The sequence below is a fragment of the Trachemys scripta genome, chromosome 4 (assembly GCF_013100865.1).
Source record: "Trachemys scripta elegans isolate TJP31775 chromosome 4, CAS_Tse_1.0, whole genome shotgun sequence".
Taxonomy (NCBI): domain Eukaryota; kingdom Metazoa; phylum Chordata; order Testudines; family Emydidae; genus Trachemys; species Trachemys scripta.
Window position 1 is genome coordinate 48,336,979 of NC_048301.1, and position 27,084 is coordinate 48,364,062.

The 27,084-nt window shown below is 39.2% G+C and overlaps 1 protein-coding gene across 3 annotated transcripts in view; it reads right to left on the reverse strand.

Moving 5' to 3' along the window:
* AKAP6 (A-kinase anchoring protein 6) overlaps window positions 1-27,084 on the reverse strand; it is a 383,199-nt gene that overhangs the window by 300,134 nt on the left and 55,981 nt on the right. For all 3 annotated transcript variants that reach the window (XM_034768678.1, XM_034768679.1, XM_034768677.1), the window contains exon 2: window positions 825-1,182. In XM_034768678.1, the coding sequence (XP_034624569.1) occupies window positions 825-1,139 (315 nt within the window). In that variant the 5' untranslated portion in view covers window positions 1,140-1,182. The remainder of the gene's footprint in view (window positions 1-824; window positions 1,183-27,084) is intronic.

Here is a 27,084-nt window from a genome sequence, read left to right on the forward strand (position 1 = left end):
TGCTTAATCTGCTGCGGCAGACCAAGCCATGCACACAAGCACTTCCATCCATACAGAATGCTCTCTTATACTTTACCCTGTATTTCTTTAAAATATCTTAAAAATTGACTGTTGAAATTTAAAACTAACAATGTGACACACTGTAAATGATTTATTTAAAGAAGACCTATTATAGAATTGTTTTTGTATGTCCATGTATGTAAATGCAATTTTGTTCTCAAAAATAAACTTCTTGTTTTACTGGTTGTGCTGCTTATAAATCTGATCATTACATATTCCTTACCAAGGCCCAGAACCTGCAAAGTTTTACACACGCCTAATATGACGCACATGAATAGTCCCATTTCAAATCAAACATGGATGTAAGTTTCTGCAGGACCGGGGGCCAGGACTTCAGAACCACGATAGAAGTGGTCACTGGGGGCACTACATGAAATAGAATGCATGCTGGTACACAATCTTGAGAGTTTTAGGGCCTGATTCAAGGCCCATTGAAGTCACTAGGAATCTTTTCATTAACTCCAGTGGGCTTTCGGACCAGTCCTCAGTTAGTGCTAGGTTAGGTACCCATATAGTTTGGACATGTTGAATACATCTGATAGGTTTATTGCGTTAAATGAAGAATCTATAAATATACTGAATGCTACACACCTTCCATTTCCCCTAGAAAAGGATGTTGGGTTTTTTTTGGAGAGGAGTCGTCACATGCAATTGGGCAACTTTTGACGCTTTTTCCTCAGCACATGCCAGTAGCTGACTGTAGGGGGTTTCTTTTATTTATAAAGCTGAAATGTGGCTGGTATGAAATATGAATTGTATCTTACCTTTAGCTGCACTAGATGTACATCCACATGTTTGCTGTCTGAGTCCTGCTGGACGGAGTAGGTCAGATCCCTGACTCTTTCAGATGTCATCCGGAGCCATGTTTCAATTTCAGGCAGATGGAGAACAATCTTCCAGTCTGCCCCGGTGTGGAGTGGGGGAGGCTTTTCATACTGTTGGTCAGAATCAAGCTCCTTCATTGCATCTTCTTCACCATCTTGCTCTACAGTGGGAGTCATGTTTATGATCATGGGGGATGCATCAGTAGCCAGGGGATCCAGTTCTTGTGACCTCATGGGGCTAAATGCAACATCCATGGCTAAAATGGGAAAATCTAAATCATAATTCTTTCCAAAACAGCTGCAAAGACAAAAAGAAAGGAAGAAGATTAGTTACAGGACAAAATCTTAGATTAAAGTATTCATAAGATAAGAAATAAGCTTGATCACTAGAGATAAAATATACCATGGCATTCTGAGTGGCTTCTTCACTATACACATCCTCTCTCATTAACATCTTCAGGAATAAACTGAATTATTAGTTACTATTTTACCTATGGAGTTTAACCTCCTTAATTGGGAAGAATAGCAATTGTCACATTTCCTTATTTCTAGAAAATCAGCACTCTAAAAATCAATTTTTGATTTTCATACTGGATGGAACTTTACTGTATTTATATTAAAGTAGAATACATCAGAATTAAGATATTGTGAATAATCCCTTGCAATTCTTGTATGTTGTCAAAGTATTGTATATTTGGGTTTAAATTAAAGGTTCCACTCTCATAGCTCAGTTCTTCCACCTAATTAATCCAGGGAGAAAGTGAATGGTGAGTTTTTGGTATCACAGTCTTCTCCATGGATACAAACTCTGATGTTATCAAAACTGGATTAATGTAGCATCAAGTAGAAGGCAAAGGTAGATTGTGACAGATGAGGTTATTCATAAATCACAGTTACCCAGAGCATCAGGAAGATACATTGAAAAATGGCAAAATATATTGGTACTTATCTCATGTTAACCACATGTGGGAGTCCCTCTTTAAACGGTTAAGCACAGGAAACATTGAATCCTTTTATAGCAAATTTCCTTCTGGCTTGACTATGGAACAGTTTCACTGGGGCTACACTGTGTATCATTTTGTATTTTTAAAGGAAAATACAGTTTCACTGAAAATTTTCTTTTAAAGCATTTTTGCTTTGATCTTACTCTTTTATTTTCAAAGAAAAGTGGATGCTGCAGTAAAGCATTATACAAGAAAATACGAGCCAGGATGTCAGCAGGAGGCCCTGCATAAAGCAAAATACCTTAGCATTCTGAAAATCTTCATTAGTTGTGTGATTCCTGAACTTCTTCAAAATTAGATCTGAATCTTATGAGATAGCTTTAATACAGTGCCATGGTAGAGGTGGTTCTAATACAAGGCATTGTCCCCTCCGCAAAACATTTATGGTGTTCTGCAGCACAACAAAGCCACATTCAATATATTTGTATAAAACAGTTTAACGAGATTGGTTGTATCTGGAGATGTCTCACAGCCATTTTGTCTATCCATCGGATGCTACAGGGCTTAAAACTACTTTTTTGTAACTCTTTCTTGCTTTATAGAAATTATAGAAGTAGTCACTAGCTGCAGGATAATGGGGCTCAATGCCACAGTGCTTACTTGGGCAATATTCCAGTTTCTCCAGCTGGAATTTTTCCTGAGTGAGGACTGCAGTTCAGCGCATAGGTCATCAGTTTAGAAAGGGTAAGCAGTTTTACCACGCTTCAAACACTGAATTGTGATGTTTGAGTATTTAATGTGGAGCTCCCGGCATCAAGACATTCCCATGACATGCAGACGGAGTACCAAAGTACCATCTATAACAATCGTCCAGTCCATTTCCTCTACAACCCTAACGATGTGGTAGAGTTTTGGTAGGCAGTCAGGCCAGAAAACATAACATCTATGCTATTTTGCTTCTATCTGCCACTCTACCACTATTTTACTAAGCCACAGTCTGTGTAATCATCAGCCATGCATACATCTGAATTTGCAGCTGCCTCTAGCTTTGTAAATGTTTAATTAGGTTGATTTTAAAACAGATGATAAAATCAGGGAGAGAGAGAGAACCAAAAGAAGATTCTCAGAGCTCTGAGTTACAGTACAACTTTTAATTCAAATTCCCTTTCACCCATTCAGAAATTAAATCATACGCATTTTAGCAGCATTGCAGCAAGATTGTATGAAAATAGTTACAAATATATCCTCAAAATGCTGATCACTTTTCAAATCCATCTCTGTTCTTTACACAATTTTCAGATTAAACACTCAAAGTGCATTTTGTTAGACAAATCTTTCCATTTGTAAAGTTCTAACTCTAATGTATACTGTATCAGAATAGACTGTTTTTAATAGACAACACAACTTTGTTATTTTAAGCACTCTCTCAATGTTATTTCCTCCTGACCAGTGAAATTTTGATGGTGCCCACAGTATCCATTTCTCTAAGTTTACCATTACCAAATAAGCATGCCTTCTAGCCAAATTAGTTACTCCTCCTTCATTAAATGATGCAGGTGCAGAGGAAATTCAGCACAGGCCTAATGGCTGTTCCACATACAACTAGTTCTCCATGCAGACTCTGGAAGGCTTTTTATTATTAATTATTATTATTATTATTGTGGTTCATCTCCAGTAACGGCACTAGAGCAACAATCAAAAAATTAAAGCATGATTCCACTGAAGCAAACAAAAGCTAAACCATGCTGCATGCAGAGTGCACCTCCAGCTGCAGGGAGAGAGTTTGTAATCAGCAGCCTTTAGGAACTCACTGACCTGCTTTTTGTCCCCATACACTTGACCCTGCAGTCTGGTTTCTCCAGCATTATAGCAGACAGCACTATTATTCTAGTGGTGTTAAAGTCCATCAAATCCTTTTCTTTCCACAAATTTTTACAAGTACATATTTTACAGATTTCTTACAAACATAACACATACCATGGATTCTCATTAACAAGGCCTGGGGATGCTCTCTCTTTCTAAAAGCTCACAATGCTTGAAAGGAGACACTGTTGCAGACAGAAATTACTGAAGCTGAACACTAGTACACGTGATTCATTATATTGTTTCTTGGCAGATCAAAATGCATCACAATCCATCTATACAGCCACAAAAGAAAGCTGAAAGGATCTCTTACTCTCTCTCAGAGAATTGGCATCAAAATAATGTACTCACTGCACTGTTATCCTTAATATCAATCTAGGACCAGTAAACTCCACTGTAAATATGACCTTGATTCACATGTGTGTATTTGATTTGAAAAGAAACTCTTGAAGTTCTTGCTGAAGAACAGTGTTGTTACTTAGCTCTATTGGCGTCATACCAAATAATAACCACCGAAGTGTCTCCAGTCACAGTAAAAAAAAAACTTTGCAAATCAAGATGTTTTAAGCAATTTGAGAACAAGAACACCTGCCAGAATCAGAATTGCTATCAAAAGTAGTTCCATTTTTTTGGTATGCTAAGCACTTACCATCAAGGTCAGGAAGTTTTTGTGTTCCTAAGCAACTTCATAACTGGATAGTTGGCACAGTAGTGCATTAACAGGATATCATGAATGATTGAAGCCAATCAAAGCTAAATAAAAGCATTCTTGTTTCTCAGCTGGGAAGTTGCCTTTTCCAATTCAGAGTTCTATTTGGTGATAGTTTTAGTTCCAATATCCTGCTAATGTTGTAGTCAATATATATTACATCTGATCCAAAATATTTCACATGCTGGAAAAAGGCCCAGCTAGAAAAACGAAGAGTGCACCATATAAAGCTGTGATAGCTACTGTATAAAACCATTTGTGGGGAGAAAGATTTAAATGATTATGCTAAACAATACATTTGGGGCTAAATTTGTCATTTTCCCTTTTTTCACTCTGACTCCCTTGATAGGGCACAGAATCCGATTAACAGGAACTCCTGAACTGAAGTAAGCAGTGAGTCTTGGTTAACTTTAAATGACAATCTTTCCTAATGGTTATTTTCAGAGATATCAAAGCATTAAATGGCTGAACTGTTCTTTTCCCAATTCAACTTTTTAGTTTAAAACCTGGGACTTAAAACATTTTCTTTTTAGCCACAGAAAAACAGTAAGAATTAATCTAAAATTGCATGAAAGAAGTAGAGAGAAAACTTGTTATAAATTCAACTTTATCTTTTGAACTCCATACTTTTGAAATATAAGATGGCCAGTTTACCAATTAAAGTAATTTACAGCTGTGGGAGTTTAGACCAAAATTTTCAAACCTTGATGCCTGAGGGTGGGAACCTAGATATGCAATATGATTTTCAGAGTTGCTGTCACTGGGTGCTAACCAGATTTTCAAATGTTGGCCTTAGACTTTATTTTGTTGCTTACTGACTTTACTGTAGCAGGCACAAATGGAGACTGAAGGGAAAATAATAAGTACAATATGAAAATGAAATGCATTCTCTAGTTTATACCAAGATCTCCTATCATACAAAATTTCCTTGTGCAAGAAGGTGAGAAGAAGATATATATTTCTTCCTAAACAGGGAATCTGTCAATCACACATCTATAGCATCCAAGAATTTCAGAGTTCATTATAAACATTGAGAGTCCAGTGTTGTGTTTCTTGTGCACCCATAACACAATGCACTCAGTGATAGTTCTGGGTGTGCAAGCAATCCAGGACTGGGTTCTAAACAGTGTCATGGTACCCCCCCTGAACTGAGTCTTACTATGCCCAAGACAGATGAGTCAGCATCTTAAGTATGATTTTTGGCTAATATGTTTGTACAAAAAAACCCACAATAAATACAAGTCAAAGCACCAGTGTCGCTTTTGATTTCAGAGCTAAACTTCCTGAGTCCATTAAAAGGATGCAATAATTATAAGCCACAGGTTGTAGCTATTGGCTAGAATTATTTCTAGTGGGGGAAAAAAATGCAGCAACAGATTAAATGATTTTGAAAGAATCATTCTGCACTATGATTACTCTTGTGTGTGTGTGTGTGTGTGTGTGTGTGTGTGTGCGCGCGTGTGTGTGCGCACGCATGCACACATATCCCTTTACTAAGTGCATTAAGTCTAACAGTTGGCTGATTACCTTCCACAATCACATAGACAATCCCCCTTTCTCCTGGTTTTCCACTCAGACACGGACACTTTCATGCAAAGCATAGAATTTGCGTGTCAGCCATAATATAGTTCAATCAATCATCAAAAGTCTTCTCTCACTCATTCTGCCCTCCGATTATTCAGATTCTCCTTGTTTATAAGATGCAACCCAAATTCACTCAGCCAGCCATCAGATCATCCATGTTTTCCTGCAACACAGCTGGTTCCTGTCAAACAAAGATTCATTAAGTATTTTAAGTCTACAGTGGTCCAAGCATTGATCAATGGTGCAGACACTGGGTTGAGTGAATGTTAATGAGCTCTAATTTTTTTCTCGCTGTCACATTGTTAAAATCAGCTGCAAACATTATACAGCCATCTATCTGTCAGGAAAACAATTCATTTTCTTCTCCACAGTGGTCAAAAAAAGGCTGAAAGTAATTCATTAAATAACTACCGGTATGCCTGGTTGCTGACTTTGAAATCTAATGATGCAAATTTCAGCAACAAACAGAATTAACTAGTTCAGTGCTGTTTGTTTTACTATCCAGCCAAAGTGTTTATCCCACACCAAACTGTCTCCTACACCTTTCCTAGCATCAAAAGCCCCAACTAGCCTCTATGCAAATGTTAAAACCTCCACCTTTCCCCTGACAAACTCTACAGTAGATATGTTTCAATACCAAATTCTGCAGCACACAGAAAATTAAAAATTTAGAAGCAGTGTGAAATAAATTGAATTTGCTACAACAGATTAGACAGAATAACTGAACTGAAGAGGGGCCAAAATTTTAAATTCGGCCTTAATTTAATTTCGGTGACTCCATTTTGTGCCTGCAATTTAATAGATTTGTTGATTTTAAACAGATTTTAATGCCAGAAGGAACTAATACAATTATCTAGTCTGACCTCCTGCATAACATAGGCCAAAGAATTACATCCAGTAATTCCAGTATCAAGCAGGAATGATGATGTTAATTACACTTGGAATTTTCAAAACCACTAAAAATTGGCCTCACTTGGCTTCCATTAAATCCCCCAGGACTTTAAGGGGAGCAAAGTCAAGCCAATGTTGAGTACTTGTGAAAATCTCACCCTAGATGTTAAGTACCGGATTATGCCTGCAAATCAGGTATTAAGAAACCCGAAATGACCTGCCATGCATTTTGACATCTGCAATCTCCCGTTGTTGCTTGTGGAACATGAAAAGTTTATACTCACAAAGCAAATAATCGCTTATTCTCACTAGGACTAAACAAGAAATTAATTGAGTAAATCTGGGTAAGTCCAGGTTCTAGTGCAATCAGAAAACATCAGTTTATGGCCATGATATCCACAGACTTCCACTGTTACTCTTTGTCACAACTTGGGCCAGTCCCCCTCTCTGCATGGTCATCAACCTGTTGTGAGTGATCTTAATTCCTGGATCCCACATGCTTCTAAACACCCCTGGATCTGGGAAGTGACTGGTCATGTTCCTATCTCTGGGTCTCTGAGGCCCACTTCCAGGTACAGATCTCATGTCTGCACCCTTCCTTAGGACATTCAGACTGTAGAGCCCCATATCCAATACCCTGAAACCGGCAGCCTCAGCCTTCTCAAGCTCTTAACTGCTTAGACAAGTTGCCCCAGAGTTCACCTGCCTGTGAAAGCTGTGGTTTCTTGATTAACTCTTTCAGGGACAAGTTGGCAGGGAAGCAAGGACCACAGGCTTCGAACAAAAGTTTCTTTACAACAGTCATTTTACTCTTAAAGAACGCACACTCAAGAGTTACGGATCTTTGAAAAATAACACACAGTCCTGAGTGCAGCACCCAGAGTCTGATCTCACCTTCCCACAACCCTGTCAGCTCTGGGTTTGGACAGCATCCTTAGGCTAGGCCACCCTAAGCCTGGAGTTCTTAAACGTTGCCGTGATTTGGCCCTTTGCTTACAGAAGCATCCATCTCTTAGAACTGTATCTGTTCCCTTTTTGCCTATGTGCTTTCAGGTGAGGAAGGTCCAGGCTTCAGCTCTCCCAGTCAGCTTCTATGCAGTGTGTCATTCAAACTCAATGGCCCTATTGGTAGAAGACCCATTGTTCACGTAGGAAATAGTTGTTCAATGTTGATAGTTCTAGATTGCTCTGTGCCAGCTTCTCAGACACACTCATTCAAGAAGGTGACAAGCTCCCACTACAAATGCTCTAATCCGGGGTCGGCAACCTAATTTAAGGTTTCGTGTGCCAGTAATACATTTTAATGTTTTTAGAAGGTCTCTTTCTATAAGTCTATAATATATAACTAAACTATTGTTGTATGTAAAGTAAATAAGGTTTTTAAAATGTTTAAGAGGCTCCATTTAAAATTAAATTAAAATGCAGAGCCTCCCGGACCGGTGGCCAGGACCCAGGCAGTGTGAGTGCCACTGAAAATCAGCTCGCATGCCATAGGTTGCCTACCCCTGCTCTAATCCATAATGGAGGTTACAGCACAATGCAAGTGTTACTCTCCAAAATGGAGGTTACAGTAGAAGCTGGGAGCCTTGAAACAAAATTGCCTTCACAAAACAAGATGTAGTTCACAGTTTGCCCTGGCTAGACCCCTATTGGTCACACTGTTCACATAGACCTACTTCCTTTCCACACAGGCATTTCCCTGCCATCCTTCCCATCTTCCTAGGCCCTGCTCACTCACTCCCTTGCTTCTAGGACTGGATGATCTGCTCCATGGCTGAGGACCTCCATAGGGGATGGAAACTGAATACTGCAGGACATTTATAGTGCAAAGTGGAGTCTCAAACTTACCAGTGCAAATCCACGCCCCTTCATTCTATCCCAAAATCACTATGGTCACAGTGGTCTGGTTGAAATAAGGTTGGTGATCTAAGTATTGGCCCACCTCACTAAAGTCATCATTTCAATAGTTAGCACCCTTATTGGCAATTTCAGCAGGGGTCAAGGATTGAACAGACCATTTGCTCCTAGACAAGTATTGATGAACATAAGCAGGGCAGTATGAGCCATGCTTGCACTTCCAGTGCCCAAATTGTATCGGTAGTTCCACAGATCAATAGGCATTCAAACCTCCCGGGGGTCTCAAACCAGCATCTTTCACCAGCACCAAGTTCACTTAAAATTAAAAAGAAAAAAAATAGTTTTTATCTTATATTAACTGGAATAATCCTAGAAAAGAGTAACTCAGGAAGAGGTAACATTTATTTCCCCTCCACCCCCGATGAGAAAAGTTTGCACAGTATCAGATTTTGCCAGTGCCTATCAAACCCATGTGGGGAAGGGAACATGCAACTCCTCATGTTGCCACCAGCTCAAGAAATCTCAACTCTTCTTTATGTGGGACCTAAATACTACGTGGTACAATGCAGCCGTGCATGAAATAGTACATTAAATATATACACTCAAATTCATATCATTTTACACTCCCACTTGGGGAAAGGCAAGGAGAAAAACCAGAAATTGAGACCATTAATTAGCTCTCAACAGATTTAAGAATAATTTCTACTCTAAAGTATATATTCACATTGAAGAAAGATTTGAAATAACAGTGTTCACAGGAAGCTGGACCGGTTGATTTTAGTAACTATTTTTCCTACCCATGTTTCTCTCAACAGAGACTCCTCCTGCTCACCTTGCTCTATAGAGAAGAGTGAGTGAAAGACAACATGGAGAGAAGAGATTAATTTTAAAATGGGCTTACAAAAATTAGTGGCTTCACATTATCCCAGCAGTACATCAGCATCCTTTAACATCTACCTTGAGGCATTTGTTGTCCTAATTTCCACTCCCAAGTGTTGGCAATACTTAAATGTATAGTGGCATGTTGCATTTGTTCCCCCCTCACCCCCGGTCTAAGCCACATAGGATCTTCTTGCACAAGTGGCCGGTATCAGTATATAAACTGCAATCACAGCTTGATTTCCACTTGCCAGCTACCAAGTACAGAAACAAATAATCAGGTGGTGGAAATTCCAAAATAAAGATTGTCCTACTGGCAGAAGGTGGCCTCCTGGGTTCCAAAACCTTCTCCAATGGAAAAGGATAAAAAGCTTTTCAGTTTGGAAGGTGATAAAATCAGGTTTCAGTTCAGAGGTATCACAGACACCTGTAGTTATATTTCAAACTGGATTTGCAAATTTGTAATTTGTACAGATGCAGCAAAAATTGGTTCATAATATGAGGGGGTTTTAAAAAGTCAAATTATAAACTGTATGAGATTAATGGGAATCCTGCACAGGACTTCCAAGAAATGTAATTCCCACCAACATAACACAGGGCCAAAATAAACCGAGGAGATGTAAGAGACATTTTCAACATCTGTGATGCTAAGATCATACTATGCCCTCAGATCCCTCCTTCAAAGTAACCTCTGCTCATGATATAAAGATGAGCAGATAATGTTCTATAATGGTTATAGTCAGGGAGTGGGCATATGGTCTTCTTGGTTCTCTCCCACTTTAGCCTGTCAGCAGCAATGTCATATCAAGCAAGTCATACGCCATCTGTGCCTGTTTTCTTATCTTTAAAGTGGGAACAATAAAACATGTCTACTTTACAGGGGTGTTGTGAAACTTAAGTAATGTTTATAGAGTGCTTTGAGATCCTCAGATGAAAGGTGCTACAGAAAGAAAAAGTAATATTGCTCCTTGATCGTTTTCTGGGATGCATTAATGATGAAGATAAGTATACAAAAGGTTCTAGAACGTTTTACAGCTATTTTAGTTGTACGTTAGGTCATGTCTAAATGAGCGGTTAGTGCACAGCAAGCTGGTGTGTAAATCTACAGTGTTCCAGGCTGCCAAACACTAACTGTCCGTGTGGTCCCTGCTGCTGGTCACTAAAATTTCCCTACACTGTGCACTAGGGAACTTTTACGGTACAGCAGCTAGGTCCATTGAAACAGTTAGTTCACAGTGTGCTGGAGCGCTGTGCACTAACTTTAAACAAGCCATTCGTCATAGTTCCAGGGCACTTACACCTGTGGACCACCCAGGCCACCTGCTTTAGGCTTCCAGCTCCAGGCCGTCATCTCTTTGGAACAGAGACTTGAGTCTTATTCCTCCAGATAGGGGATTTTAAAGCTGCTCAGCTCCTTTCCTTATACTGTGCTATCCCTAGCAAGCCATACTGCGCTATCCCTAGCAAGCCATACTGCCTTAAAAGACCAGGGCTGTGCTTTTCTTTCTCTATGAAAGCTATGACTAGTGTATCACCCACAGTTATAAGTTACCACTCAGCTCTTTCTAAGCAAGCATATTTATTTTAAGGTAAAAGCATTACAGAGAAAACCTATTAAAACAATACAAGAACATATGCTAAAAAGCTTACCAGAGATCACCCCCAATCCAGCGTAGGGCTCTGGTGAATATCTGTCACCAATTTGAAGGGGCCTGAGCTCATTATCACCAGCCTATCAACAGAAAGACTAAGGGGAAAAGCTGTGGCAGCAGCTTTGTAAAAAAAAAAAAAAAAAACCACAAGGGTAAAACTGGGATGATGGCTTCACAGACTCACACCTTTGATTTCCTGTTTTATTGTCTCATCCACACCACAGAAAGTCCAGACTTCATAATTTACCATCTAAAAAAGTGAATGTCAGACAATAAGTCAGAAAGCTGGAGGCTCCACAGTCACAGATGAGACATTTTCTTAATATCTTTTCTTTGCTATCAAGAATAACGCATTCCTGCTGCAGAACAAGGAAACAATTAGCTATTTGCAACTGTCTGTAAAAGCAATTTGTTCACAGTTGCTATCAGAACTTCCTTTTGAGAAAAATACAGCTAACAGCTTTAAAATATTCCGCCTACCTTTAATCATGCAAGACCTAGTTTTCAAAGACTCACATAACAAGGTGATCTACACAAGATATGTGTGTGTATGAATATATATGCTTTTGCATGCATTTCCTCCCCTACATGCACACGCAATTGGAAGAATGCATGTGTTCTGGTGCAGCACCAGCTACATCTGTAATGACAAGATTTGTGATGCATGTGTAAGCTCTAGAGCTAGAAGGCTTAGAGGGATGGAAAACTTAAATCCCACTAAAGAAAAGAATGGAAAAGTTAGCACTGGCCAGCAACATTCACTTGGCAAATATGCAAATGATGCTTGCTAGAGCTAGGTTTCCCTCTTTGCTTTAGGGAAGCAAAACATTCCAGCAAGTTTCACTTAAAATGTTTTGTTGTTTTAGCTGGAATTTGTCTACATTCTGATTGTGTAAGTGATAACAGATTGTTACTGTACTCATACCAGGACACAGGAATTGTGTAAGACATGCCCTGAAGTAGGTGGGTTACCCTGGCTTAACAGGTGTTGGACTTTGGTTTGGGAATAGGATTCAATTTCAGTAAGGAGTGGGCTCTGCACTAGAGACCACGAGCTTTATCCCAGAGAGCAGGTAACACATACTCACCAGTGGGTTATACAAGATCCTCTCTGTGCCAGTCCACAAAGGATAGGGAGTGGTCACAGCCCCCAGCTACAGGACCTTGGCTCAAACTATCAGCTCATACTTTTAGCTCTGGAGGGCCTCAGGGTACTGGCCATGAGTGTGGCCATCACACAGGTGCTCTGTCCAAAGTCCTGTTCTGCTATTGGCTCCCACCTGGAGATTCTGAATTCTGCAGGACTGGACCAGACCAGCAGTAGTAGCACAGATCTTACTTGGCAAGTGGGGATCATGCTGAGCTGACTTCACAGTACTCCAACCGGCAGTGGGACAAAGCTGAGCTTTACCACGGGGCTCTACCAGACCGCCAGCAGCAGAACAGATATCACAGAAGTGAACCAGACAATTGCCCATTGGAGTAAGACCTGGGGGGAGGAAGTGAATGTCTCTGGACTGGAGCAGACAACGAGAGAAGAGACAACCCATGGTGCTCCCTCCTCACTTTTCCAATATGAGGAGGGGTGGATGGTAAGGTCCCGGCAACGGATTTGCTGAAGGGACCTGGATGGTAAAAGAGGAGGAGCTGGTAAAAGCCCCCCTCAGGTAATTACAGAATAAACATGGGGTTACATGCACTGTACACTTTTATCTGCTGGGTAGTCCCAGACATCTAATAATAAAGTTATGGCTTGATCATAGAATATCAGGGTTAGAAGAGACCACAGGAGGTCATCTAGTCCAACCCCCTGCTCAAAGCAGAATCAATCCCCAGACAGATTTTTGCCCCAGATCTCTAAATGCCCCTCTCAAGGATTGAACTCACAACCCTGGGTTTAGCAGGCCAATGCTCAAACCACTGAGCTATCCCTCCCCTCAATGTCAAATGTCTCCTGCCCTTCTTTCGGTATAGCCAGACAATAACTTTGGTCATGTAAGTAGTCCCACTGAATTCATTTGAAATTGTCTTGTGCTTCATATATATGCCTCAATGGCCATTATGACAAAAATATTGCATTTGAAATGCAGATTATTAAACATATTATGTATATATAGCACTCTGCTTGGTCTGGAAATTAGGCAAGAAATTCCAAAACACTCTCTCACCTCATTTCCAGTTCTTTCTAGGTCATGAAAGAGCATTTCTATCCTTCTATTTACTTTCTTTTCCAACCAAAGCAAAAAAATTCAGAGGAACATAAAAATGATACAGACAAACGTTTCCAAAAGACCAAATAAAGGTTCAGACGTGGGTTGTGGGGTTTGTTTTTGTTTTTGGTAATTCCTTCTCTCCTTATGTATAATATTACAAACCAATATCAAATGATGTCATTTTGTTTTAAGTGCCCAACTTTAAAACTTAATGATGTTGGGCTTGTTTCCAAGAGTGCCTATAGCTTCCATAGGAGTGGCTCCCCGGATCAAGCCTTTAATAATTTTACAAATTAACATACTGATTATATGTAGGGTTGAATTACATAAACATGACCATTCTGAAGAGACAACATATGTTAAAATAATATTTATAGGTTCTCATTTTTTCCATATTCCAACAAATTGACATGCTTGAAGCTGGGAATAATCATACACTCAGGGTGCAAAAAGAAAATCTCTTAGGCAGACTGATAATTCATTAAATTAAATTATAACATTCGTAAGTATATATTTTCCAAATGGCTAATGGGTGCTAATTAAGCTTCATATTGGAAAAGTCATAGAAACTAAAATTATCAAAAGAAAACATAGAATGGTGGGATGGGGTATCAAGTAGGACTGGTCAATTTTTTTCCATCAAAACTGTTTTTCCAATAGAAATCCCCTCCCCGCCAAAAGTGTCCGCTTTCTGGGGAAATTTTCAATTTTTCATCAAAAGCCTGAATGCTCCCCCCCAAAATAAAATATTTTGATTCTGAAATGCTGCCACTAGACTCATGGGAGTTGTAGTTCAATTGTTTCATACTTTCATTCTCCTCTGTTGGACAGACTACCTCCCATGATGTAATACCTCTCCTCACCAAGAGTGGAGGCAGTGGGTGCATCATGGGAGATGTAATTTTACCAGGAAGCCTGGTCTATAGGGTAGAATAGGGGCATGAGGAAACAAATAACTCCCACAATGCACTATGGTAGCATTTTAGAATCCAAATATACTGGGTTTCAGCTGACATATTTAGGATTTGGATTTGTTGTGTAAAACTCAATTTCCCATGGATGTTTAATTTTCTAAGTTTTCCAAGGAACCCCTCCCCCATACACATTTTCTGATTAGCTGTAGTATAACAGCTTTATTAGCCTGTGTTTGGGATGGTAACATTACTCCTAAATAGTGTAGCCATAAGTGAGTCATGCAGGTCATCCCAAACAAGTGTTGAAAAAAAACATTTATATCACACCCTCATGTTTTTTATGTATGCAGGCCCCATATGCTCTGTAATTCTAAGACAAGATCTGTCCTTGGAGAATTTTCCTCCAGAATCCAAGCTCTCAAATTAAAAAAAAAAAAAAAAAAAAATCTTGTTCTTATGGTTACTAAGAAAACCTTCCAAATGCCTAGTGAGTGTAAACTGATACAATGATGTATGCCTGAGTATGCAAACAAGCTGAAAAAATAGCTCCAAGAGCTTTGACCTGCCCTATTCATCTCGAGTAGATATTAACTTACAAATCTAATGATGCGGACACTGAAATTAGCATAGTTAACACTCTTTCACTGCTGATAGTTTAACATCCAGTTACCAGGCTTCATTCTGCTCTCCCAACAGTGTAACACTTCTGTAATTACATTCATTTCAATAAAAATGGAATCAGATCCACTGTGTTTATCTTAAAGCCAATCGGCCTTCTAAATCTCCTCAGTTGACAAAAAGCCCCAACTATCTACACTCCTCACAACAGCCAAAATATCATTCTTCCTCCAATAACCTCTATAAAACAGACATGTGCTTTCTATTCAAAATTCTGCATGGATTATAGTTAAAAATTTAGATGCAGTATGAATTTAATTAAATAAAATATATTAAACAGAAGATACTATAGTGATCTTATTCATTTTTATCTTTAATTCAATAAAATTTAAATATTTTAATTTACCTAAAGCTGCTGCAAAATGCCTTTTTCAGTGAAATTCTACAGCATACTTAGGAGTATGGTGCAGAATTTAGCTTCAGATTGCATCAAACTACCTATGGACTTTGTATGTCACATTTTACAGCAACACTTTTTGAAGAATTTTTAAGTCTTCATTACTAACAATTTTATTATCTCTTTACCTACAAAACCAGGTATTCATAGTACTGGGAGTTCTCTAAAAGAGTTCCGAGGAGAGAATATATGCACCAAATACAATTTCTACTCCTGAGGGAATTCTGCACCAAAATATTAAAAATTTTGCACCAAAAAAAATAAAATCTGTGCACAATATTGCAAAATTCTGCATATTTTATTTGTCAAAATAAAGCAATATAATCACACTGGTTTCAATTATTTTGGTAATTTATTGAAACTACAATACAATGGATGGAGAATCGGAATGGGAAGCATTGGAGGAAATCCCCAAACTTCCTTTGTCTAACAGTAATGTAGCTAGGTTTGAACCTTATTTCTAGTTCTTAGTCAACAAATATATGCAGTCATATGCTCAGTGTTACATCATAGGCAACCGAAGATCAAGTGAGGGCTCGGGCATCAAACTCACAATTTATATTGGCTAGTGACCATCTCCAGGAAGGTAACAAAGAGTTCATGGAGCACATTTTGATTGGAATTTTTTTCAGTCAAAAAAATTAGGCCAGTTCTAATCACTAAAGCACCATAAGCATTTATAAGACCATCCTGTCCTTTACACCACTCTAGCAATGTAAAGGAGCTTTAAAACTTTTACACCTGTTTTATACTCCTTGGGAAATTCACAATGACAATGGGAACAATTCACTAAGCAGACAGGCTGCTACATTCTGCTCTGCCTGAGGAGACAGAGCCTGCCCCACACCTACCTCCTCAGAAATGCCCCAAAGCTCTGCACCTCTATGCCAATTGTGCCATAATAGCGAAGACGGACAGAGTATCTCTCTCTCACAAATGTACCATAGCCCAGTCCCTGCCATGGTGATTTACATCTCTACTATCAGAGGGGTAGCCGTGTTAGTCGGAATCTGTAAAAAGCAACAGAGGGTCCTGTGGCACCTGCCTTTGGAAATTTCCATTACTTGCATCTAAAGAAGTGAGGTTCTTACCCACAAAAGCTTATGTTCCCAATACTTCTGTTAGTCTTAAAGGTGCCACAGGACCCTCTGTTGCTTTTTACATCTCTATTAGATGCTCCGGGCACCTGAACTGACGTGCTTGAGCTGCTGGGGAGGAGGGCATGACTTCTCTTGTGGCTTCCCTTTGCTTCCCCATCAGAAGTCATTTTTCTGCGGGGAAGAAATCTGTGGGGGACAAGAATTCTGCACATGTGCAGTGATGCAGAATTCCCCCAGGAGTAAATAATTTCAGATACCTCTAAAAAGTTATCTAAAATAGCATTTCCTTGGATAGTTTAATGTTGTGGTCTGAAGGTTTGATATCTCAGGACCTTTCACAACTGGAAGCAAGTTCTGTGTATCCTCTGGAAAGCTAGGAATCTCTACTGCATTAGCATAAACCTCCCATTTCTAGGGTTCTGAGATGGCAGACTTTAAGGGTGGAATTTTCTAAAAGCACTCAATGTTGGTCTAACTCTGCTCCCACTGGAGTCAACAGTAAATCTCCCATTGATTTCAACGGGAGTAGAAATCGGCTAACAGAGTATCTTTGAAAATCATATCCTAAATCCATTTTAGGCTTAGTATCTGTCATTCTGTACTTCCAATAACTACATTTGTGGAAAAGCAACAATTTATAGAGTTTTTAAAATTATGACCGTTTGAAGCTACTCAGAGATGTGGAAAGTAGTATTTGTGGAGATAGATCAGTAGGCAGAGTGCAGGTGAAGCAGTCATACATACATGATAAATGTAATTTGTTGCATGGCTACCATCACAGATGCCATAAAGGCCCTTAAACTTACCAACTGTCTTAAGTAACAAAATATGTGCACTTGACATCAATCTTTCCATTATTCATAATAGTTCCTATAGTAATTCTAGGTAAGTTCAAGGAAATACTAAACACATTGAGGCATTTATCTTAGGGAAAACTGACACATTAAGGTCCATCACTATATGTGGGATATTAAGGCAGATACTAATTTCTAGTTAGATATCTATATTCCTGCTCCTTCTGGTTCAGAACCAAAGTGATACTTCTCTATCAGATATAATTATGATAATTGCTTAAACAAGAATAACACAAGGTGGGTAGAACTGATCTGCATTCACTGCAGTACAGCACATGATGTGGAGATAAATCATAGAGATTTGTACAACTCTGGAGTTTTCTTCAGTCAGTCTCATCATTTAGCCAATCTATGAGGTGTGAAATTGATTCAGATTTGTTTTTTCACTTCATTTCTGGGCATTTAGTCAAATATCATAATGGATGCCAGTCCTGAGAGCCAAAACAAGTCTCAAAAGAAATGCCCAAAAGAGTAGCTTTAGCTCGGCAACTTAAAGCAAGGTCCATTTTAAACTACTAAATGATTTACCAATGCATTCAAAATATTTGCCAGGAAATAAATGTGATACAATCTAGACAAAATATTATTATTCCAAAATAATCTAAGATGTATGCAACATTGAATGTGTGTACTGTTAGACAGAAATGCCTCCTGGACTATTGGAAGTTAAAGTCATGCCATGTGTCGGGACCAGAAAAATTCACTCATCCAAAGCAAAGGGCAAATTATTTCACTCAATTGCCATGAACGCCTGAAAATATAATCTTCCATTCAAAAGAATTTATGTTTATAATCCTTATGGTTGATAAAATAGCCTTCTAAAAATGAACCAAATACAAACCAATGCAATGATTTCCTCCTAAGTCCCCACAGTTCCACCGCCTCTGCTCTTGGTCAGAGCTTTGCCAAGATGCAGCAGAGTGAAAACTGACTGTAGTCTTGCCATTTTAATTTGCTGCAATTCAGAACCCTGTGGACTGCAGTGAAAGTGACAAGCAACAGGTCAATGCCCCCACCCCAGCCTCAGAAGTGGGTGTGACTTTTTCTGGGCCAGGAGGGGAAAGAAAACCCTCAACTGCTTTTAAGGTGTATACCTCCTGCTCTGCTTGTGGGCATGCAGTCCCTTCATAGTCTTGAGGAGGCAGGGGGCCCTCTGGGCTGATTAGTGGGACTCAACATAGAGCAAAGCCTATTGGCTCCCATGCACTTAGTGGGAAGTTTTATGAGCCCTTCTCCCAGCCCATGGAGTCATTCTGGGATGATCAGTTTCTCTGGGGACTGACTGCAAATGCCGGGGGTGGGACATTGATTAGTTGCAGCTGTGTGTGACCGACAAAGTGATCAGAAAAATTAAGAGAAAGCGAGGATGAAGCCAAAGAGGAAGCGGAGAATCAGAGCTCTTTCAAGGCACAATACTCATTGGAAAGCTAGGCTTGGAAATTGTGAATAAGAAACTGTCTCCTGTTTGCTCCTACTATGTTCAGGGACACAGAACTTTACATTCTTTGCGAACAAACAGGATTGCACCAAAGAAATACCTGACTCCCCATAATTAATTTATCCTCATAATGGAAACAACCTTGCAAGGCCCCAAATATTGGCTAACTGCTCGGGCAAAGGGTCAATAGGAAGAATGACCTGCACCATACGAGTTACTGCCAGATAGTTCCCAAATGTTACTTAATAAAGTTCCAGCCTAGTTAAAGACCAGACACCAGGAATATGGTTTCTTCCTGCAGCATCCACAATTTCACTTTGCTGCTTGGTAAAGCCACGAACAGCAGCAGAAGCAGGGAACTGAGCTATTTGTAAGTGGGGGGACAAAACCAGAGTCTGGGGGAGGAGAACAACAGTGTAGACATTCACTTTGCAGAAACAACTCTTTGCAGAGACCCACCCCTTTAGGATCAATCAAGTAGGGTCTGGAATGGAGGGAACAAAGAAAAAAAAATGCTCCTTCTCCCTTTCAGCAGCCAGAAAACTTCAGATTTTCTAGACTTCCACTAGCAGGAAGCGAATAAGAAAAACAGGCTCCAACCAGAGTCTAAAGATGTGATATTGAAAATTGTGTTAAAATTACAAGCTCTCATGTTAAGTTACAAGAGATTTCCCAGTGCTGCTTGGAGGCGGGGAAGTGCTGTAGGGAAGCATGTGATCTGGGTGGTTTTCAGCAGTCAGTTTGCTAAGAGTCAGCCTAGAATAAGATAGGTTGAGCTGTTCCTCTCTAAGGGAGCAGCCTGCTTAGTCTCTCTCTGGTTTGGGGTGCTTATATGTTATTCTTCTGAATTCTAAGAAATAAAGTAGTGTTACATAGCAACCTTCCAGCAAAAGCATATATATATTTTTATCCAACCGCGCTCGGCATATGCCATGAATATAAGCAGATACAGATGGCAATCCCAGCACTTTCCCCCTTTGCCAGAAAGTGTGGGGTGAAACATTTTTTATAGAGCTGGTTAGAAAATGGTTCAGATTTTTCATGGAAAATCTGAAAGAATTAAAAAACTAAGAGGGAGAAATGAACAGGATAATTCAGAAAAGAGAGAGATATGGTGGTGAAGGGAAAGAAAAGAATCACTGAAGTCAACTCAGGAAAAACAGAGACCTTGATCTATTATAAGGAAGAAAGAGGAAAAAGTGGAGTAAAGACAGGAGAAGACAGAAAGTAAAACAAAGCAAGAGATACGATATGTAGGCCAGAGAACATACACACATTTCAGTGAGTTCTACAGCTGGTCAAAAACTATTGAATTACTATGCTATTTGTCAGTTTTTTCCTGCTAGTCCATGTGCCCTGTTATATTTATTAAAACATAAAAATGAATTAAATAGTGAGTAGATTGACAATGTATTTTACAAGTGAATAAACTACACAGTAAACTGCCCATAACTGTCTTATTCCTATAATTCATAAGGAAGGGGGACATGACAGCACAGGGATTTCATCCTGTCTAGTAGGTGAAGGATAAATTTTCTATTTCTGGCACAGGCTGTAGGAAAGGTAATTTTCTTTGGAGTTACCAAAGTCTGATATGATGTTGAAGCCATGACCCTTCTTAATATCCCTCTTCTTCTAATGGGTACCTGCACAAGCTAATAATACTTTTAAAAGGAACAGAAATTTCTGTCTTAAATAAGTTCCTCACTCAAAGCAAAAGGCAGACTGCATCATGGCTGAATGGGGGTTTTCTGTCCATTAGGTAGAGAACAACAATACAGACACTTCATTGTGTGGATCAGAAATGGTGCTGTCCTATGATAGTTTCAGAAATTGCTTAAGCCTGGAATAAATCATTTCTGATAGACAATGTGATAAGTTAACAACAACATTTCCCAGCTTGGTCTTTCACCAATGATCAAAATTTTCCACAAAGAATGAAATTTACTATATTTCACATGTGTCAGTCTCAGTTGTCAGGAGCATGACAATGTTGCAACACCTCTAGCTGATCATGGCGCTGTCATTCAGTCTCAGGCTGAAGGAGGAGAGGAAGAACAAAGAGGCATTGTGCTCAGATGATATAAGACGACACTACTAGAAGATCTGGGTTCTATTCTATTCTATGCACTCCCTGCTCTCCATGTGTCAGTATATAATGCCTGCATCTGTAGCTTTCACTCTATGCATCCGAAGAAGTGAGGTTTTTACTCACGAAAGCTTATGCCCAAATAAATCTGTTAGTCTTTAAGGTGCCACCAGACTCCTTGTTGTTTTTATTCTATTCCTTGTTCTGCCACTGATTTTAAAGAAGTCAATTCACCTTTCTATGACTGTTTCCCCTCCCATCTCAGATTTAATGTACACCAAATTTTGATAGAAAAATATTCATAACGAAGGATGCATGGCAGCACTCTTTAGAGTGCATTCAGAATTTACTGTAACTGATCAACAGTAATCACGAATGCTCCTAATCAGACTGAGAAGGAAGACATAACAAAAATCACCTTGATAAATGCAAAAAAAGTCATTGGGGAGGGGAAGTTTTGGACTTGGCAAATGTAAGATTCTGCTTTCCTATTAAACTTAATGGGAATTTCACTGAAAGCAAATGATTCAGGCAAGTTCTGCTGTTTATAGGAACATTATTTGGAGTCATTTCTTCCCCTTCTCTTTTACACTTATTATTTTCCTTCTCTTCCCCATCCACTCCTCTCATCAGCTCTTCCTCCCTCCTCTGATTTATACTCTCCCACTGTCTTCAGTAAACATTGCTCCCTCTCCAATCTCTCACTATCCATTTTGCCTGTCTTTGATCACACTCCTGTTCACCCCATATTTTGCATCCATACTTCCAGTCCTTCCGTGACCCCCAGTTCATCAGTGCCCACTATTTTCAGTCCCCTCTTTCTCAATCTTTCCCTCCACAACTTCACTAACTCAGCCATTAATTTCCTTCACTTCACACTCACTCTTTCTTTCTTGACTCCTTCCCCCTCATCCTTTGTCACCCCAAAGTTACTTACCTTGCTTCTCAATTATCAGTTTGTTCTCTCCTCAATTGCTGTGATCTCCCTGGTCAAACAGCACGCACTCTTATGGACTCTCACACCCACAATCGCCGCTGACGAGTTTCTGTCTTCTTTCCTAGCTACCTATCAACCCTGATGCCCTGGAGTTATGTTGGCAGTGCTTCATGCACCTGCATCAGAGCACTGAATTCTCTTTTCAAGAAGGTTCACTAGCATGAAGGGGAAAAGGCAGTACAGTGTTAGACAGTCTCACTATCTATTTTTTCCTTATAAAACTAAGCTCATCAGGGCAGGGAGAGTCTCTTTTCTATGTTTGTACAGCACTTAGCCCACTTGGGAGGTCCCAATCCAGAATAGGGGCCCTAGGCACTAATGTTAAACAAATATTAACAACTTTCCTTCAGAAAACCTGTAGGTTTCTAGGGATTCACCTGCCCCAACCCCTTTTCATTCACCATCTTTTGGATCTCTTGAGAGCCCTATGGGTTATAGAACAGCAAGACAGAGCCACCCTTTCCCATGCAGCTGGGGGCAGATCAGCGTGCAAAGTTTCTCATCCCTGCAAGAACTGATGGAGCATAATGTGTTCAGGGTTTTTTTGTAATTGGGCTTGAAATGTTAAAAAATAAATAAATATCAGTATTTTCTTTACTTTGTTTGTAATAGTTTCCAGGCAAAAATACCACCACCTCCACCACGCACCACGGCAAACCGTACTTTTAATCTGAAAATATCTAGGTGCCTTATCAACTCTGAAGCATCACAATTTCCTTGCAAAGTGGATAAGTATAAGACTGTCCTTTAGAAACATTGTATAATATCTAAAATGTACTGTATTTAGAGAAATCCTTTCCTACTTATGTGGATTTCCTCAGTAATATGTAAAAACTAGCAATGCTTACTCCTGGGGGAATTCTGTGCCAAAAATTAAAAATTCTGCACACTATTTTAAAATTCTGCATATTTTGTCAAAACAACAGTATAAAATCATGCCCGTTTTGTTGTTGTATTTCAAAATCCCTGTCAGCAGCTATGTCTGTAACAATACAGATACACAAAAAATTCCCCCCAGGAGTAGAGGGTTAAAGAAACCCCTATGACAACCCAGTTCTTGTTTCTCTGCCCCCTCCCCCACTGAGCCCAGCCGGGGGACCAGACACCCACACCTCCTTCCCCCAGAACCCAACTGCAGGGCACCCTCTAGCACAGACACTTGCATCCCAAGCTCAGCCATGTGGCATTCCTAAGCCTAGACACTCACTCCCCACCCCCATCCCCTAGATCCCAGGGATCCAGAGGGGAAAACAGCCTGATGCTGGGTCCCGGGTTTGTATGGAGTTTCCTGCACACTGCCTCTTTCTTCCAGGGTGTTCCAGGAACTGCAGCTGCCAGTTGAAGAACCCTTCAGCTTCTCTTCTCCCTCCCCATCTCCCCAGCAGTGTCTTCTACAGTAGAACCTCAGAGTTATGAACACCTTGGGAATGGAGGTTGTTCATAACTCAGAGTGAAACATTACGGTTATTCTTTCAAAAGTTTATAACTGAACACTGACTTAATACAGCTTTGAAACTTTACTATACAGAAGAAAAACGACTTTAAAAATAAAGGGAAAGCAACATTTATGTTTAACACAGTACTGTACTGTATTTGGTTTGGGTTTTTGGTCTCTGTTGCTGCTGGATTGTTCCAAGCTTCCGGTTCCAAATGAGGTGTGTGATTGACTGGTCAGTTTGTAACTCTGGTGTTCGTAACTGAGGTTCTACTGTATTTGCAAGCTGGGGAGCTGGGCTAGTGGTGGCCAGCAGCTCTGGCCAGAGTGCACTTAAGTGTTATCAACATAAGGCTGACAGAATAGATGTATAGCATTATAGTCACTTTTTGCTGTTTTCTTCATAAGTGAAAGTCACTTCTTCAGCAAAGGCTATAGAATAATTTTCTTCTACAGAGAACTCAACAAAACAATTTCCCACTTTCAAATGGCTGCCATCTCATATTGTTCTCAATAGGAGTGAGACTAGGTTGCCCTTAGCAAAGATGATTATTCCCCACCCCCACCCCCAACTGTTTCAAATCGGCCATCCTCTCCCACTGTTTCCAAAGAGAGTGAAGCCAAGCTGCCTCCAGAGACATGGTGGTTGTATAAGCCCTCATTGGTTTGCAGTTATTTGTATTGCCTCTTTTCCCACAACGCTGAATTGGATTTTATTTTAAAGTTTCCATTATGAGAAAATATTGAGGAAACAGCAAGTGTCCTGTAAATATCAAATTAACAACCACTAAATCTAGATAGTGAATTGAAAACATTTCTGATATACTTTAAGTGAAATGAATGTGCTTTGTATTCCCAAATTTACTACGTTACAGCAGGTGTAACTACTGAAAACTTCAGGAATACAGAGTGCCTTCCTCTTGCTTTGATAAAATCTATGTAGCAGATAGTATACAGAAGAGGTTATCATTTACTGCAGTTCAGAGTTGCAGTTATTTTATTTTAAACATTTTAATTCCTTATGTCTGTCTCATTTAGATTTTTAACCTACTTCAGGCTCCAATCCAGTGAAATATTTAAACCTTTGTGTAACTTTAAGGACATGAGTTGTTCAATTGAAGTCATGAATGTGAAAGTTACACCTGCACTTAACTGCCTAGTCAGATAGTTTGAGTTAGTTAAGGGAGAGATTCTCAAAAGCACTCAGCACTGGCCTAACTCGGCTGCCAGGGAATTCAGTGGAGACTTTACCATTGACATCAGAGAGAGCGGAGTTAGGGCAATGCAGAGCGCTTTTGAAAACACCACCTGAAGTTTGCTATAGACAAATACAGAATGATTCAATTCCTGGGTATGGAGTTCAAAAGTTAATTATTGGTGATTTATTGTACAAATTATTTGGCTCCTGAGGGAGGTTTTGATCAAATTAGGAGGAGGATTCAATTAACTAGTGATTCCTGTGTACAGGAATATAGTAATTACCCAATATTTGATCTAGGGAAGCAATTGGGTGGGGTTTCTTTTTGCATTTCATTTTATCAAAAGGTACAGTAATTGTGACAGAGTGAAAAATAGCTCTTTTCCAGGCTATTACATGCTGTGCTTGTACTGTAAAAGAGAACTATAAGTAGCAAGACCAATTAGTAGCTTTAATAATGAAAAATAGCTAAGAGTGGAAGAATGAGAATTAAGAGAACAGTGGAATCTTGAGGGATTCTCCTGTATACACTCCTGAAGGATTTTTTAAATCAGTAATAAAATATTTAACTTTAGTAGCAATAAATCATATAGATTTGTGTTACTCTTTCCAAATACAGTACAGCTTTAACCCAAATAGCCTAATCTGTGATTTTGTTTGTAATTGTTTTGAAGATTCTCCATGTAATTCTCTTCAAGGTCAGTCATTTCTCTGTTTAGATTGCAACAGTAACATTACATTTGTCTAGAGCACACAGTGCTTGAAGTCTCATTAATTTTTTTATAAAAGCGCTCTTCTCCCTTCCTCTCTTGCCCCACTCATTTCCATTTGAATTGAGCTGGCTGCTTGCCACTAAAATTACAGCTCAGGACAAAGTTCTTCCAAAGTCTAGCTGCAAAATCAAAATACCAAGTGGTTTTTTAAATTGTGAGTGGCTTCTTTTATTCTCCCAGTGGTAACAATCCGTTAGGCATACATCATGCATATTGTACCGCAAACTGCTTTTACCCTATGCTACTTTCTGCTCCATCACCCTTGGCCCTGAATCTCTCCGAAGACATATGGTCAATTGACTCTCCCTGCAGAGCCCAGATAGCTTCATGAAAGTATTGTTGGCCCAAGTGTCCATTTGGGTTTCACTCAGCACAAAGTGAGACCTTATATAGAGACTCTTTATCCAGCTAGAAACTTCCAGTCCCTGATCTTAAAAGGATTACTTTTCCAGTGATTCTTGCTACACTTATTCTGCCTATAAATTAGTAACAAAAATATACTGCATTATGGAGATCTCTTTCTTCTGCTAGCAACTTCCTAACTTTGCCCCTGCCTCTCAATTCCCTACATTTCCTTTGGTTGGGGATTTGCTGCCTCTACAAAGTAGAGTTGTTTTTCTGCTCAACCTCCTGCAGAACTGATTGCTTAACATGCAGCATTAAAGAAGGGCAAACTGAATACACATAAGAGCCCTTCAACTTAATTCAGTTTGAAATATTATTCAGGAAAGATGATGGGAACAGTAGAATATGCAGATTTTTGTTAAGTTTTGTATATCATCTTTGAACATAAAGCTGGGAACATTTACTTCATGTTAAAAAACTGCTGAATGGTCTGTCAAGACCATTTTTCATAGTCACTTTGATATCTTTTTCATAAATCTCAAAAAGTTCCTAGGCCAGTCCTGGAGAAAAGTGAGTAGTCAGTGGAAAGGAGGAATAGTGAGTGGAAATCAACAAGACAATGCTATAGCAATAAATAAACCAGAAAGGAGGGAGACTACTGGACGATGGGATCTTCTGAATGGTCTGGCAACAAACCTAAAAATGATTTAGGTAACTTTTCATCATTTTTGTACTATATAATGTATTTTGTGTTGGATATACAGCTGCATATGACTTATTTGAATTAAATTAAATCACATATATTTAACACACTTATTTTACAGATCACAGTCTCAAATATTTAGGTATTTTTGTTAAATAGTCATGAATGTTTGAATGATTTAGTCAAGTACAAAAAGTTAGACATCTGGGCAGGTTTTAGGGGTATTATTCAGCAAAACTATTTGAATAAAATTATATGATGTTAGGACAAGTATCAAATTTTATTTAAATATCCGTTTCTGATTTATTTTAGTTTATTTTCAAGTTTATTTTATTTGGTACAAAAATTAAAAAAGAGGCTGTCTAGCCGAGGGTCTACATGCCTTCCCATATAGCACACAACAAAAGAAAATTAAATAGCCAAAACAACAGACAATCCTCTGCCCACCTGCAGATCTATCCCCATTAAAGCTACCACTATGATGAACCGCCATACACGAACTACAAAATTTTTTAAAGGTTATTTTAAATGTCTTAATGTTATGCTTTCAACTTCCATAGTTAGTTTATCTGGTTGGGAATCTTCCAACAAAATGTTTTTTCATTGGAAAATGCCAATTCATGCAAACGGAAACTTTTCATGGAAACAGCAGTTTCAATTCAACTTTCTTTCAGAAGGTGTCTCAGG